Source organism: Labeo rohita, chromosome 20, assembly GCF_022985175.1.
Source record: "Labeo rohita strain BAU-BD-2019 chromosome 20, IGBB_LRoh.1.0, whole genome shotgun sequence".
Taxonomy (NCBI): domain Eukaryota; kingdom Metazoa; phylum Chordata; class Actinopteri; order Cypriniformes; family Cyprinidae; genus Labeo; species Labeo rohita.
In genome coordinates, this window is record NC_066888.1 from 28,756,458 (window position 1) to 28,771,545 (window position 15,088).

A 15,088-nucleotide genomic window follows, 5' to 3' on the forward strand; every position below is an offset into this window, starting at 1 on the left:
TTATTATTTAAATAGAAAAGAAAATCGTATTTTTGCTTTAGTTCTGAGCAAAGCCATGTTGTGCCTCTCTGCATACTGCGGTGTTTTGTTTGAGTGAATTTGCGTTTTTGAATCAGTTATTCACTGACCCATTCTTAAAAACAGTTTCTTACTTTGTTTTTAAACGAATTAGCCGTTTTGAACGAATCTATTGAATAAATGACTCAAGGACTGTGGACAGTGGCTTTCTGCCACCTACTGGCAATTTCAGTCTCACATTTAAATGTGTCATTCTATTTTTTCTATCATTTCATATTTCTGTGTTCTAAATTTTATATTTAAAACATTAATGGCATGATATTATTTATGCAATTTGTAAGTGCAGTGTAAAGATGCGTTTGATGCGTTCTACATAAAGATGCAGATGCATTTGTTTCTTTATCAGAACAGATTTGGAGAAATGTAGCATTACATCACTTGCTCACCAATGGATCCACTGCACTGAATGGGTGCTGTCAGAATGAGAGACCAAACAGCTGATACAAACACCACAATATACCACAACTAATCCATATTACCCCAGACCAGCAATTAATATCTTGAGTCAATAAGTTGTGTGTGTGTAAGAAACCAATCCATCATTAAAGCATTTTAAATAATCACTTCTGGCCATAATCCATAATAACACTTCCTCTAGTGAGACCATCCATCCCATGTTGTCCTCTCACATCAACATTGTGATATTTTATATTTGTTTCAATCTGTTTTGTACATTGCATATTTCGCTCCCGATTCAGACAAGACAAATTTTTCACTGGAGAAAGCAAAATAATGGACTCATTTTGAAGCTAAAACACCTTTTGTTTATTACATTTGTTTATTTGAATGATAATTGTGATGTTTTCAAGCAGCTGTTTGGACTCTCATTCTGACGGCACCCATACAGGATCCATTTATTAGCAAATGATGTAATGCTACATTTCACAAACAAACTCATCTACATCTAGCATGGCCCAAGGGTGAGTACATTTTAATTTTTTATTCGAGCTAATTCTTTAATAAATGTCCCTGAACTTGCACACATACATTTTAAAGAAATATATTATTGGTTTATGCTGTGTTTGAATTGGCTGCCATAGCAAAAAATCTACATAACTTTAAACATCAGTGCATTATTGGAATATGCTGATGAACAAGGTCACTTACATTGTGCAAACATCAGGATCAAAACACGAGAAGATTATTCTCCTCTTGCCGGCATTTTGCAGCACGCATGTGAGGATGATGTCCAAGAACTGATTCATGTTGAAGTAGGTGGAGAGTTTAGCATCCCAGGAGCCATCCTGTTTGCAGAAACATACAGTGATGGTGTTTTTCTCTCCAGTAACACTGAAATCAAACCAACACAAACATTACTTGAGGCAAACCTTGAACTGACAAATCCACTTCAACTCAATGTTGAATCCCACATGATCTGGAACGGCCTGGAATATCTGAAACATAATATAAAACGAGAAAAGAGGTTAACCAAGCAGTACAAGTTGGCGATATAAGGAAATACCTACCACAGTTTTCTTTAAACGTTTGGTTACAATTTTATAATTCCTGAGGTCAAACTTTTATATGAAAAGATAAATGCGTCATACCTGTGAAAGGGAAGGGAAAGGCTGGTGCTCATCTATATACTCCTCTTCATCCTGCAAGTCTAGACAAAGCAACACCACAAAAGCAATAATCTTTATCTATTCAACAGTCAGCTTAATATTCAGCTCAATACAGCTTAACAGAGGCTTGGCTTTTACGCCTTAAACCAAACTAACCAGCTCTGAGATTAATCACTGATTTACAGCAAAAAGGGTTTAGGGTTAGGTTTTTTTGTCATTTATTGTACTTATTCTACATCATATAAGAACTATGTTAGGTGACATAGGCATAAAATATTATTTAACAAACTCTGTCTTAAAAGTTTTATTTATTTTCACTAAAAATCTTTCATTATGGAGATTTTGAATGAGATTTTTACTTCTGGAACCATACTGTTGCTCTCTATTGCATACACTCTTTAGCAAAACTAAACAGAGAAATCATTGCACATTACTCTATTATTAAAGCCTCCAACTAGTTTGACAAGTAGTTATATAATTATCCGCATTTGTACTGTACTTGTGTGACATAAACCAATCAAACTGTACCTTTGTGGTCATTAACTTCCATGGCAGTTGTGTGAGCAACCTGAGAAGGACAAACGCATTCACACTCATCAATATCAGCATGGAGACAATTGCATTTCATTGATCACAGCAAAAAAAAAAAAAAAACTGAAATAAGTCTTACTTTTAAAAGCTGAAGTTGATCAAATGTAAGATCCTTGACAGGAACTTCAAACAATACCATTGAGTTCTTGTCATTTTTCTATAAAAGGACACAAGAAATAGAAAGCACACGGGTACAGATTATCTTCCTTTTGTTTTGCGGTTTTAATCAGTGTTCACGACTGAATTTGAAAGGTTTAAGTAGGAAGTCTTCAATCGGAGTCAAAACAAAAGCTATACTGAAGGACACTAAATGAGTTGTTTAAATGATAGTTCAAATAGTGACTTTGTAATGGCAAATGTTACCTTTTTACTAGAAATACAGCAGGTGAGATCGTGGTACACGATTGGAACCAAATCTTTAGACAGATGAACATCAAACTCTACATAAGCAGCTCCCTGTGAAAAAAACAAAACAGATAGGATTTAGCCTTATATTTCCTATAACAAAACTTAATGCATTCTGGATGAGCTGCATTCTTTATTATACTCACATGGTTGGCCGCACTTAGAAATGAGGCAATTGTGTTTTCCCTGATCTTGTGATGCCTGAAATAAAAATTTATTTCTGTTAAACATGCACGTTTAACAGAACGGTGTGCTTGTTGGGTTTCCATAAACTTAGGTGTGTTTATTGTGTTTATTGTGTGCTTTACAATTTTACAGAGCCTGTTACACAGTACATGCCTTAGATGATCGAAAGGCAACATTTGTTCCAAAAAAACAAACAAAACAACATAGAACTGGGGTCAATATTTTTGTACATACATTTTCAGTGCAACTTCAGTGCAAATTTTCAGGAGATTTGAAAGGATTTAACTATTGTGAAATTGTACTTATATTTAACAAAATAAAAAATAAATGTGTAGGCTCATTAACCTTTTTTAGCAATTTTATGATAAAAAAGCACATATTCCTCCTCCCTAATTTTTAGTAGACTACTCTAATACAAATAACAATAAACATTATAATAATAAAATAATAGTAAAAAATATGTTTATTGTAAAAATACACTTGTAAACTAATAAAAGTCTTGGTTTTAAATTAAATTCTTAATCCTGGTTTACCGATTAAAAATGAGCCTGAGAAAAAAAGATCTATATATATATATATATATATATATATATATGTGTATGTATGGATGTATGTATGTATGTATGTATATATATATATATATATATATATACACACACACACACACACACACACACACACACATATACACACGTATATATACACATTACTCTCCCCTTCTGTAAAAAACTGCACTGATGCCTTGTGGGCCAAACACTAAATCTAAGACAGGCTCAGGATTCTTGTAGCAGCATGCCCATCATCCACACTGTGGCTACTCACTTGAGAGCATGTGTGCTTCCTGCTCCTCTGTGTCCAACATGCAAAGCGCTCCTTTTCTTCCAGTATTTGGTGAACGACTGACTCATGTCGCACTGAATGCCTTGGATAGGACGCGTCACCAAGTAATCCACTAAAATCCAATCAAGAATAAAAGCACTTAGTTTACTCAACACTTATGCATTTACTTGAGAGAAGTCAACACTTAATGGTTAAATTTAATGAAATTAGCACATCAATAAATGAATGGCAGCATAATCACATAATCTAGCCACTTAGCAACAATGCAAGCAGGGTGGCTCTTGCCAACAGGAGTGACTTTACCCATATTTACATAGTCTGTGACGTGTTTACAAAGGCAAATGTGTGCATGCAGTGAAAGAACAGATACCATCATAGGCGGCAGGAATGTGCATTAGTTTTATGATGTACAAATGAGATGTTTAGACTTTGAACATCAGTGCATTGTGGTATTGATTATACCTCTGACTTTTCCAATAGTCTGCCTAGCATTTTGGCTCATGATGGGTAGGGTGACCACACCCTGATCTTTGCCACTCTCCCTGAAAGACGACGATAAGAGGCATGCGGTGCCTACATGGCCTGGATGGACATCCCCCTGAAGCACAGGCTCACTCAGGTCCTCCTTAACAACAATGATGTGACATAACAGTCATAAGTCACCACAGGATTCAAAATCAAAATCCTTTTTTGATGCAGTTGTGGTCAAAATCTTTATTAAACAATGATTTCCATACCTCAGAGAACTCAAAGGTGAGCTCTAGATTGTCAGGGTCCATTGTGTGAATGCTGTATTCGGTCCACTGGGAGGGTTCAAGTGCGCAGCCACGTTCTGGCTGGGAATGACGAGACTTATATCCGTTGTCACTGATCATACTGATCTCCAGCGTAGTGGTCATCTTATGCCATGACGAAGGGCTTTCCTCTTCTTCCTCCTCAATCCCTTCCAGCATCAGCTTCAATCTAAAATATATGAATTCAGTATAATGTGAATTCGACAAACAAATAAATGTTTAGTACTTGGTCTAAAAGAATGTATAGTGCATTTTATGCATCCCTACTATTAATTAACACATCAAGTTAAAGAGTTAAATATGTATTCTGTATTCTGTATTCTGTGACTGACATTACCTGAAGCGCGAATTCTTAAATTTTTTCTTAGTAATAGAAACTGGAGGTTTCACAGAGTTATGAAGCCTGAGACGAATTTCTGTCTGGCACGTCAACCAGCCAGAGTCCACACACTCAATGCCATCTGCAGATCAAACAAATTATATTTGAATGTTGAGGTAAGATGACATGATATTGTTTTGTTTTGCATTTATATCGTTTAACTGATTAACGTACTATGGACTCCAAAATGTCCGTCGTCAATCACGAGTTCAGGTTCTGCAAGACATAACAAAATTTAATATGGAAGGTCAACCGCTCTTGCTACACGTCTGCAAACGTTAAGAGTCACCAGTACAGAGTAAACAGATGATTTCTGGTTTGTTTATTAAACGGTCAAAATATACAGACAAAACACGTGTTCAGTTTGCTCTGTACTGGCAGGAGATCTACACGTTTGTCAACTGTATGTTATACAAGCAAAAACTAGGCATGTTAAAATTTAAGAATACTTACTTGGTTGCCAAAAGGTAAATAACAGTAATCTAATTGCATTAATCTCAGCAAGTGTTACCATGCAAGCAAACGGTTTTGTGGCAACACAAGCACAAAGAAATGCTGACAAACTTTTAATGAACATAACACATAACATCAGGAGCAAACAGTTACATGATTAAACTCAAAACATCAAAAAAAAAAAAAAAAAAAAAAAAAAAAAAAAAAAAACAAAACAAAACAAGACAAAACAAGACAAAACAAAACAAAACAAAACAAAACAAAAAAAAACTATCGATGCCCTTTAAATGTATTGTTTTGCATATTTTGTTAAATGTGTGTTGTGGTTGTAAATAAAGGAGCATTAAATGCATGTGTCCTTTACATGGTCTTTAAATGTAAAAATGAACTCCAAATAGTTTATGCAATTAAAAAAAGTAACAAAAAATTGTGCGTTGTGCATGTAAATAACAGAGTGTTAAATGCATTTGTGCTTTTACAGTTTTCACAGTTTTTTAAAAAATAGTTTCTAATGTAAAAATCAACTGTAAGTAGCCAAGTCTACTATTTAAAGCAGCTAAGGGATTAAAATGAATGCAATTCATTCCAAAAAAAAAAATTAAAAAATTTTTTTTGATAGAATTAAACCCAAAAATTTAAAGTGGCTAAATTAGAGGAAGGCAAAAGAAAAAAAAAGCATTGCTTGTAAACCCAAGAATGTGCCAGTGAAAACTGCTTCACTCTGTTTGTCTATGGGGAGTAATAGCCCACTAAATGTTATGGTTTCTAATAATTAGGTTCCATTAGATTCTCTTAAGTGGCTTTTATTGACATTACATCTGTCCATAAAAAAACACTAAAATCAACATTAAACACAACATGAAATCACAATGTACTATTTTCTTTAGAACATGCACCAGTGATTCATGCACAATAAGACCAGATGCATTTATTTATAAAGTAAATAGGGGTATTTACTTTCAAAAAGAAATGTTGCTGGTCTTATTATGCACAATTCACTGATGCATTTTCTCAGGAAAATAATGTGAGTAAGGGAAAATAATATTTTTGCCACTCTAAGATCCAATAATGTTCTGAGAGATAAAATCAAATACCATATCACATTACTTCCCACTAGTTTCATTAACTTAGAAATGCATCATATTTCAAATGTGAAATGTATTGTGAATGTTTCATGTTGTCTTTAAAAAAGCTGAAGTCAGCATGTACTGATAAAGTACGCTTAGAGTTAAAGGGGACAAACTGATCTGAATGTAATCCGAATGAAGGAAGGAGTCTACGGGCTGCATTAGACACTCAAACGTTTTTTCTGGGATCAGATACCTGAGGGACTCAATGAGCGTGGCAGCTGATGGGTCTCCCATCTATTGACTATGACCTGGCATGGCCCACCTGCATTCTGTAATTCCAAATGGGGGTTAAGATTATGGAAAGATTTTGGTAAAACAAAGCCTACTTTGGTCATTCAAACCAAAGTCTCACTCCCGCAAAAAAAAGAATATGAGATATAGTCACCACTTTCTGCCAGCCAGCCAGTTGGTTGACATCTGAAAAGTGGACTGATTAGTCACACATAGAACACATTGGCATTTTTCACAGTGTTTAACTAGAGATCTCCAGGTTATTTATAGACTAAAAAACAGCTTTGAAAATCCTTGTACTTACCATTTTAAAATAAGATAATTTTTTCGTTAATACTTCCCTAACTATGAACAATTGTTTCTAAATTCCTAATTCTCATTGAAAATATTTCCGTTCTAAATTCCAGAATATTTCTGGCTGACGTGTAAATATGCATGTTAGGAGAGGCTCGCAGGAAACCTGTTCCAGAAATGGAACTTCTCCTGGAAAAAATAAACAAAAACAAAAACTACCCAGAACTGAGTTGAGTTCAGATAAAAGAGATTAGCAGCTGTGAGGGGAATGACCTGGAAACCTCACACACATTTACACAGAAGGATTTCAACTTCAAATTACTTGCACCCTAAGAATTAAAGATTATAAAAAGAAAGCACTTGAGGAATGTTTGAAAAACATGTGAAAGAACTCTCAAAAGAAAATCTACAATCATACATGTATAATAAAACAGCTGGACATACTCAAGAATGTATAACTCAAACAATATATATGGCATAGATTATGAAGTCCCTTTTAAAAGGCCATTCACACAGAACAAATTTTTCTATTCCACTGTACTGCTTTTTTATCATGCTTTTCTATCATTTCTCTACAGTATGTAAACATGTGCTAGACGGATGTGTTTGACAGGTTGTGATCATGTCTTTTGCAGCATCTAGCACATGACAAGACGTTCTATAAACACAAGTTCAATAAGTTCCACTTTATTTTTAACTTTATTTTTGAATCTAACAGAATTATAAACAACAACATCTATAGATCATTTCGCTAGATGTAAAGATACTGGTCCCGATACACTTCCTGTTTCTTTCTTTTTTTTTTTTTTACTTTACACAAACATCACAAAAAACATTAGCACCTTTAAGATGTGTTTGTATATGTGATATAAAAAAAGAATAAAAAACAAAAAAAACCGGAAGCGCTTCTGGACCAGTGTTGTTTACACCTAGCGAAACGGTCTATAAATAAATACACAAGCTGAGGCTAAACTTTAAAGGTGTTTTTATCATGGTTTTCTATCATTTTTCTACAGTATGTAAACGTGCTAGACGGACGTGTTTGACAGGTTGTGATCATGTCTTTTGCAGCATCAAGCACATGACAAAACATTCTATAAACACAAGTTCAATAAGTTCCACTTTATTTTTAACTTTATTTTTGAATCTAACAGAATTATAAACAACAACATCTATAGATCATTTCGCTAGATGTAAAGATACTGGTCCCGATACACTTCCTGTTTCTTTCTTTTTTTTTTTTTTACTTTACACAAACATCACAAAAAACATTAGCACCTTTAAGATGTGTTTGTATATGTGATATAAAAAAAAAATAAAAAACAAAAAAAACCGGAAGCGCTTCTGGACCAGTGTTGTTTACACCTAGCGAAACGGTCTATAAATAAATACACAAGCTGAGGCTAAACTTTAAAGGTGTTTTTATCATGCTTTTCTATCATTTTTCTACAGTATGTAAACGTGCTAGACGGACGTGTTTGACAGGTTGTGATCATGTCTTTTGCAGCATCAAGCACATGACAAAACATTCTATAAACACAAGTTCAATAAGTTCCACTTTATTTTTAACTTTATTTTTGAATCTAACAGAATTATAAACAACAACATCTATAGATCATTTCGCTAGATGTAAACATACTGGTCCCGATACACTTCCTGTTTCTTTTTTTTTTTTTTTACTTTACACAAACATCACAAAAAAATACAACCAACATAACATTTGACTGGATGAAAATGTTACATTAGCACCTTTAAGATGTGTTTGTATATGTGAAAAAAATAAAAAACAAAAAAACAGGAAGCGCTTCTGGACCAGTGTTGTTTACATCTAGCGAAATGGTCTATAAATAAATACACAAGCTGAGGCTAAAATTTAAAGCTGTTGGGTAATCAGTTCACCATTGGGCCTTTAAAGGTTGACTGTGAACCTTCTAGGAATCACTTCTATCATATTTGTTTACAAGGGAAAAAAAAAAAAAAAATCTCACCTTGGATTCCAAAATGAATCCTTTGAAATAGCGATATTTGGTTTCACCCCCTCTAGGAACCTGAACGGTCGTTCTCCACAGGGTGCTGGGGGTGAGATGAGACACAGAAGATAAATATGGGTCAAGATAAATGTGGGTCAAGGGTAGTTGTGCTTGTGCTGGAAGGTAAACATAAGACGGCATTGCACATGTACCCATCCTCCTCTGCTGGTTGTAGGGTCACAGCTTTTTGATGACACCAGCTGCCCAGGGTTTCACAACCGCCAACCACTGCGATCACCTCGCCTGATGTAGAGACAAAATAGATTATTATTTCTCTTCTTTTTGGTAAGTAAATGAATGTGTCTCCAGGCAATACTGTGTAGAAATATTACATTCCTTTCAACACATATCATATTTAAGTATCGTATGTAAACATTTGCCAGACAATAAATACAGATACAGGTTGCATTTGTGATGCAATCATGCATGGTTAATATAATAATGCTTATTGTTACTGAAACATTTCTTGTATTATAAAATACACTTTTAATGGTGAGACTTAGTAATATGTTTCTTTAATAACACTAGCACATTATTAAATGTTTTTTATTTATATTTATTTATGTATTTATTTATTATTTAATGCCATAACAGTTATAATTATAACATCATTTCAATACATTGTTTCAAAATAATTTAACCATTTTATCTTAATAACAACCAACATGCAAAATAATAATAATAATAATAATAATAATAATAACAACTATTGTCATTACTGTTGATTACATTAAAAAAAAAGAATTTATATATATATATATATATATATATATATTTATTTATTTATTTATCAACAGTAATACCAATTATATAGAATTTTTTAAATGTAATCTACATTAAAGATTTTAAAGTTATTTCAGGAGAAATGTCCATTAATATATTTTCTGAATAAATAATTCCTTTAATAAATGTCCATCCATAAAAATGTAATTCAGCATTTATTGCTAAAGTACTTACATTATGCACAAAAGATTACTGATCTTAACTTAACAACACTTTAACTAACTAAACATTACTTAATTCACACAAATATTACATTTTGCATTTTATAAACGCTTTATAATAACAATTTATAAAAAGCTCCATTGTCCCTGGGGTAAAGCATCTGCTTAAGTAATAAAATATAAATGCTGTGTATAATAACTTTAATTAATGACATAATCGCATTAGTACATTTCATAATGCTTCAAATCACGTCAAACAATGTACTTAACTAGAACCATAAAACACTGTAAAACTGCTTGACCTAGCTTAAAACAGCAGGCAAACCAAGTGACTTAAAAATCTGAAATTGTACTTTTATTACTCAAGTTCAACAAGATGTTCTCAGTTCTATGGATAAAGTATCAACATTGAAATGAGATTTAAATATCAAAAATATTAAAACTATATAGCAGATATATTATGACTAGGTCAGTTACATTATAAGAACACACTCAAACGACTTCTAAATGTCACATTTACAAAATGTTATGAATTTTAATTAGTTTATTTAGACTTGATAGTCTGTGCGTTTTTTTTTATTACTATAAACTTTTAAAATTGCACAATTAGTAAGTGGCTAAAAGAAACACTTACATCAAAAGATATGCATTCATATTTCACAGTTGAACTTCTGATTGATAAAATAACAAGTGTTATTGACTTATTCCTGAAAGTTGTACACTGTATTATACTTTTATTTAATTATTCCTCTTACCCAGAGCTGTGGTCCCTCTCACAGTCAGAGTGACTTTAGTGCTGTCCATGACTGACACACAGGCAGACGGAGAAGAGAATGAAGAAACCTAAAGCACAGATGGAAAGAAACACATCTGTTCCCCAGTTCAAAACAAATCTAAGCCACGTTAACAGCATCAGCTGATCTACATTTGCTCTGTGGTCTGATACCTTCCCGCAGAACTGCTGTGCACTTTTAACCCCTCTTCTTGATCCTTAGGAATCCGCTACATTATAAATGTATTTTAATTATACGCCCTAAACATCAACACAAATATTTGTACTATTGCAAGACGCAATATTAGAGAGGGAAACAATGGTATGTCAGATCCTCGCATCTAAATACGATCTCAAAGGCTGAACAGTAGCTTTCACCACGTTTGATGAAACTGAAATGAGTTGAGGAAGCAAATCAACAAGGTCTGAACCGGCTACAGCCGGTTACTAACAGTGACAACAACACCCGGTATCCCATGGTGTTGCTCAAAACATAATACTGTGCCTACATAGACAACACTGTTACGTTCTACACGTCCTAAACACGCTATCTAGATAGGGAGCCCACTAGCTTTTGAAACGCAGCCACTATTTGCTAAGCTAAAACTTGAAGATGTATAACGTAAAACGAAATGTATAGCGTAACGTTACATTCACTGTCGAGTCCGGACGATACAGTAATTAAAAACATGATAAAGTGATAATTACCTGAGTTCACAGACAAATATCCATTCCGTAGTATGGCGGTACCGGGAATCGTTAATCGTGCGCTGACGTGCCCATGTTTACATGCACGCGGATCTCTGCAAACCCGGTAATGCGACACTGTTAACAGAGAACCAGGAATTTTTCGAGCTATTAGGCTTAAAATATTACGTCTTTCAGTTATGCGAATATATGTGCTGGTTGAAATAAAATAAAATATCATTTAAACGTTAAAATAACGTTGAGAAGGTCACTTGTTGTAGGAAAGAAATTAAGGGCGGGCTCGAATTGTACAGCTCGACTCCGCCTCTATGCGTTTTTTGGACGCTTATGATTGGCGGAAGACGTGATTGACGTTCGAGTGGGCGGGGCTTCGTCACTGACGTACTAGTTGGGTGGAGTTCTCGACATGACCACGATGCAGTCAAATTAGTGTAATAAAGTAATTAATATTAAGTAAATCATTAAACAGATTTTTAAAACTTTTACCCTATTAGCTAAACAAGTTTAAACATTAAATAATAATAATAATAATAATAATCTAAATCCGGGATTTTAATCATAGTTACATGTAGGCGCTGTTTGTTACAGGTATTAATGAGAGATATTATGCCATGTTACTGCTATAGTGTTTTTATGAGCATAACTGGAGAAAAATAAATTCACTTCTATCTAATTGGGTGTGTGACCATTAAACTTAAACTTAAAAGAGGTTAGATGTCATTAACAGGAAAGTTGTTTTCTATATATTAAGACTAATTCATTTCATGAGTGGTGAACCAAAAAAATAAATGAAGCAAATTAAGTTAATGTACTCAAAGAAACAAGGCAAGTAATATTTTAATTCAAATCTAACTGTATAAGGTTAGAAAGGTCAGATGAACCTTACTGTAAAATAATGATTACATAGACATTGATTTTTTTTATTTACTGTCTTTCAGCAGAACTGGTTGCATAATGAAGTGCCTTAGCAGGACAGAACACAGTCTGGAACTGTGTTGCATAACTGAGGTCAGGCAGGCACATGCAAGTTGAAGAAAATGTTTAGGGTAAAACAGGGTGAGAAAGTTCAGAACAGCATGACACGACTTCATGCAATGTTTAGATAAACCATATCTTCAGTCATAAATTAGTTTTGCTGTGTCCTTGATTTCTTTATGGATTGTTGCAGCCCCTGGTAGCTCTTCCTGTTCCTGCACGAGCCATTGAGAGGTAAAATACAATTGGTCTTTTGAAAAGAGGGCTATCAGACGAGAATGCTGAATGCTGGGTATTTGACAGTGCTTAGCACAACTGAATGGATGAGACGGCAGGATTATAAATATTTAATGAGTCAGTCTCTTTTGCTCTTTTACCATGTTTTCACCCTCCCACTATTTGCCCTCGTCTGTGGATAAGATAATAGACAGATAATGAATAGAGTGTGTGCCTAGAACCAGTTTTAAATGGTGAATTTGTACAGCGCCAATTCCACCCCCAATCCCATACAAAAGAAAAGAATTATAATGAATCTTTTTGGAATGCAATTAGTGATGTTTTTCTCGTTTATTTTTATGCTTGTAATGAGAAGAAGTGAGAACTCTGGACAACTTCTTTGTGTGGTCATGTGTGATAAAGAAAGTAGAAGTTCTACTTTTCAACATTTCAGTATTCTGGGAAATGTGATTAAGGAGATTTTCTGTCTGAATAAGCCTTTTCATACAAAGGAACTTGAACAGAATTCATTTTTTGCCTCCATTCAAAAAGTAATATGAAGAATCACAATATACACTACCAGTCAAAAGTTTTTGAACAGTAAGATTTTTAATGTTTTTGAAGAACTCTCTTCTGCTCACCAAGCCTGCATTTATTTGATCCAAAATATATAAAAACAACTTTTGAAATATTTTTACAATTTAAAATAACTGTTTTCCATTTGAATATATTTTAAAATGTAATTTATTCCTGTGATTTTAAAGCTGAATTTTTAGCATCATTACTCCAGTCATATGATTATTCACAAATCATTCTAATATTCTTATTTGTTGCTCAAAAAACAATTATTATTATTATTATTATGTTGAAAACAGCAGAGTAGAATTTTCTGATGAATAGAAAGCTCAGAAGAACAGTATTTATCTGAAATAGAAATCTTTTGTAACATTATAATCGTCTTTTTCATCACTTTTGAACAATTTAAAGCATCTTTGCTAAATTAAAGTACTGATTTCTATTTGTAAATAGAAATCAATTTGTACAAAATTATGCTGACTACACTGTAAAAAACAAATTTAAAAAAAAACCTGGCTGCCTTAAGATTTTAAGTTCAGTTAACTCAAAAAAAGTTTATTAAACTTGAAATGTTAAATTATACTAAGTGACAACTTAGATATTTAAGTTGAATCAACTTAAAATTTTAAGGCAGCTGGGTTACTTACCCATCTGTTAAGTTTAGCAAACACAAATATCTAAGTTGTTACTTAGTACAACTTAACATTTCAAGTTGACTAAATTCAATTTTTTAATTTTTTAAAAAAGGCAGCAGGGTAACAAATTATTTTAAGCTGACTCAACAAATTGTTTTTTTTTATTTTTTACAGTTATACAAGCTTTTGAATAGTATAGTGTATAATGTTACAAAATCTTTTTCTTCTTTCTTTCAAATATCTTTCTATTCATTAAAGAATCCTGAAAAACAAATGTACTCAACTGTTTTAAATAATGATAATATTTACAATAATAACAGCAAATCAGCTGTTAGAATGATTTCTAAAGGATCATGTGACACTTAAGACTGGAGTAATAATGCTGAAAATTTAGCTTTGATCACAGGAATAAATTAAATGTTAAAATGTATTACAAGAGAAAACAGTTATTTTAAATAGTAAAAAATATTTCAAAATTTTACTGTTTTTGTTGTACTTTGGATACACAAAAATTCAGGCAGAAGAGACGTCTTTAAAAAACGTAAAAAAAATTTACTGTTCAAAAACCTTTGACTGGTAGTGTATTATTAAATATATCCTCTTTAAATTTTAATGATAATATTGTGTTGTCATTAGTTTTTAAAAATTTTATATCATTTTTATCCACTTATGTATTTACTTTTTTATTTATTTACATTTTATTATTTTAATAGCTATTTATTTTAAACATACAGTGCAAGATCTGTCTCTTAGTTTAGTAATTATGAGTAATTCAAATGCAAGTTGGTAAATCTGGTGGGTGTTCATATTTTTTAAGAACAGTGGGGTCAGTATGATTTTATTTTAAAGAAATTAATACTGTTATTCAGCAAGGATGCATTAAATTGATTGAAAGTGACACTAAAGACTTGAATAATGATGCTGAAATCACTAGAATAAATTGCATTTTAAAATATATTAAAATATTCAACAGTTATTTTAAATTGTAATAATATTTCACAATATTACTACTGTATCTTAACATTTTTAACAAAAACTTTAGACATTTCAAAGTGTTGGTTGTGGTTCTAGTATAATGAAAAGCTCAAAATGATGTAAAAGATTACAGATTGTGAAAAGAACAGCTCCACCTAGTGGAACAATGGGTGTATGGCACTCAATTGATATGCTGCAGTGCCTATCCATTTATGCATAGGTTTGCACATTCATTCATCTTTTTCCTAGAGAAGGTGAGTGTGAAGATGAAGAGTCACCATTTATAGCCTTTAAATGAAAGTACCTCTAAT

General features: G+C 32.8%; 1 protein-coding gene across 4 annotated transcripts in view; it reads right to left on the reverse strand.

Moving 5' to 3' along the window:
- Positions 1-11,689, reverse strand: part of gpcpd1 (glycerophosphocholine phosphodiesterase 1) — a 19,509-nt gene extending 7,820 nt beyond the window's left edge. The window contains exons 1-17 of one of the 4 annotated variants that reach the window (XM_051138390.1): positions 11,401-11,688; positions 10,676-10,763; positions 9,129-9,219; positions 8,935-9,019; positions 6,615-6,690; positions 5,013-5,054; positions 4,797-4,920; positions 4,403-4,628; positions 4,128-4,290; positions 3,648-3,777; positions 2,786-2,840; positions 2,598-2,690; positions 2,314-2,391; positions 2,172-2,211; positions 1,626-1,684; positions 1,407-1,472; positions 1,186-1,322 (exon numbers count right to left, since the gene is read on the reverse strand). In XM_051138390.1, coding sequence (XP_050994347.1) covers positions 1,186-1,322; positions 1,407-1,472; positions 1,626-1,684; positions 2,172-2,211; positions 2,314-2,391; positions 2,598-2,690; positions 2,786-2,840; positions 3,648-3,777; positions 4,128-4,290; positions 4,403-4,628; positions 4,797-4,920; positions 5,013-5,054; positions 6,615-6,690; positions 8,935-9,019; positions 9,129-9,219; positions 10,676-10,724 — 1,514 coding nt within the window. In that variant the 5' untranslated portion in view covers positions 10,725-10,763; positions 11,401-11,688. The other 3 variants (XM_051138391.1, XM_051138392.1, XM_051138393.1) reach the window with 3 other exon arrangements.
- Between the last annotated feature and the right edge of the window lie 3,399 nt (positions 11,690-15,088).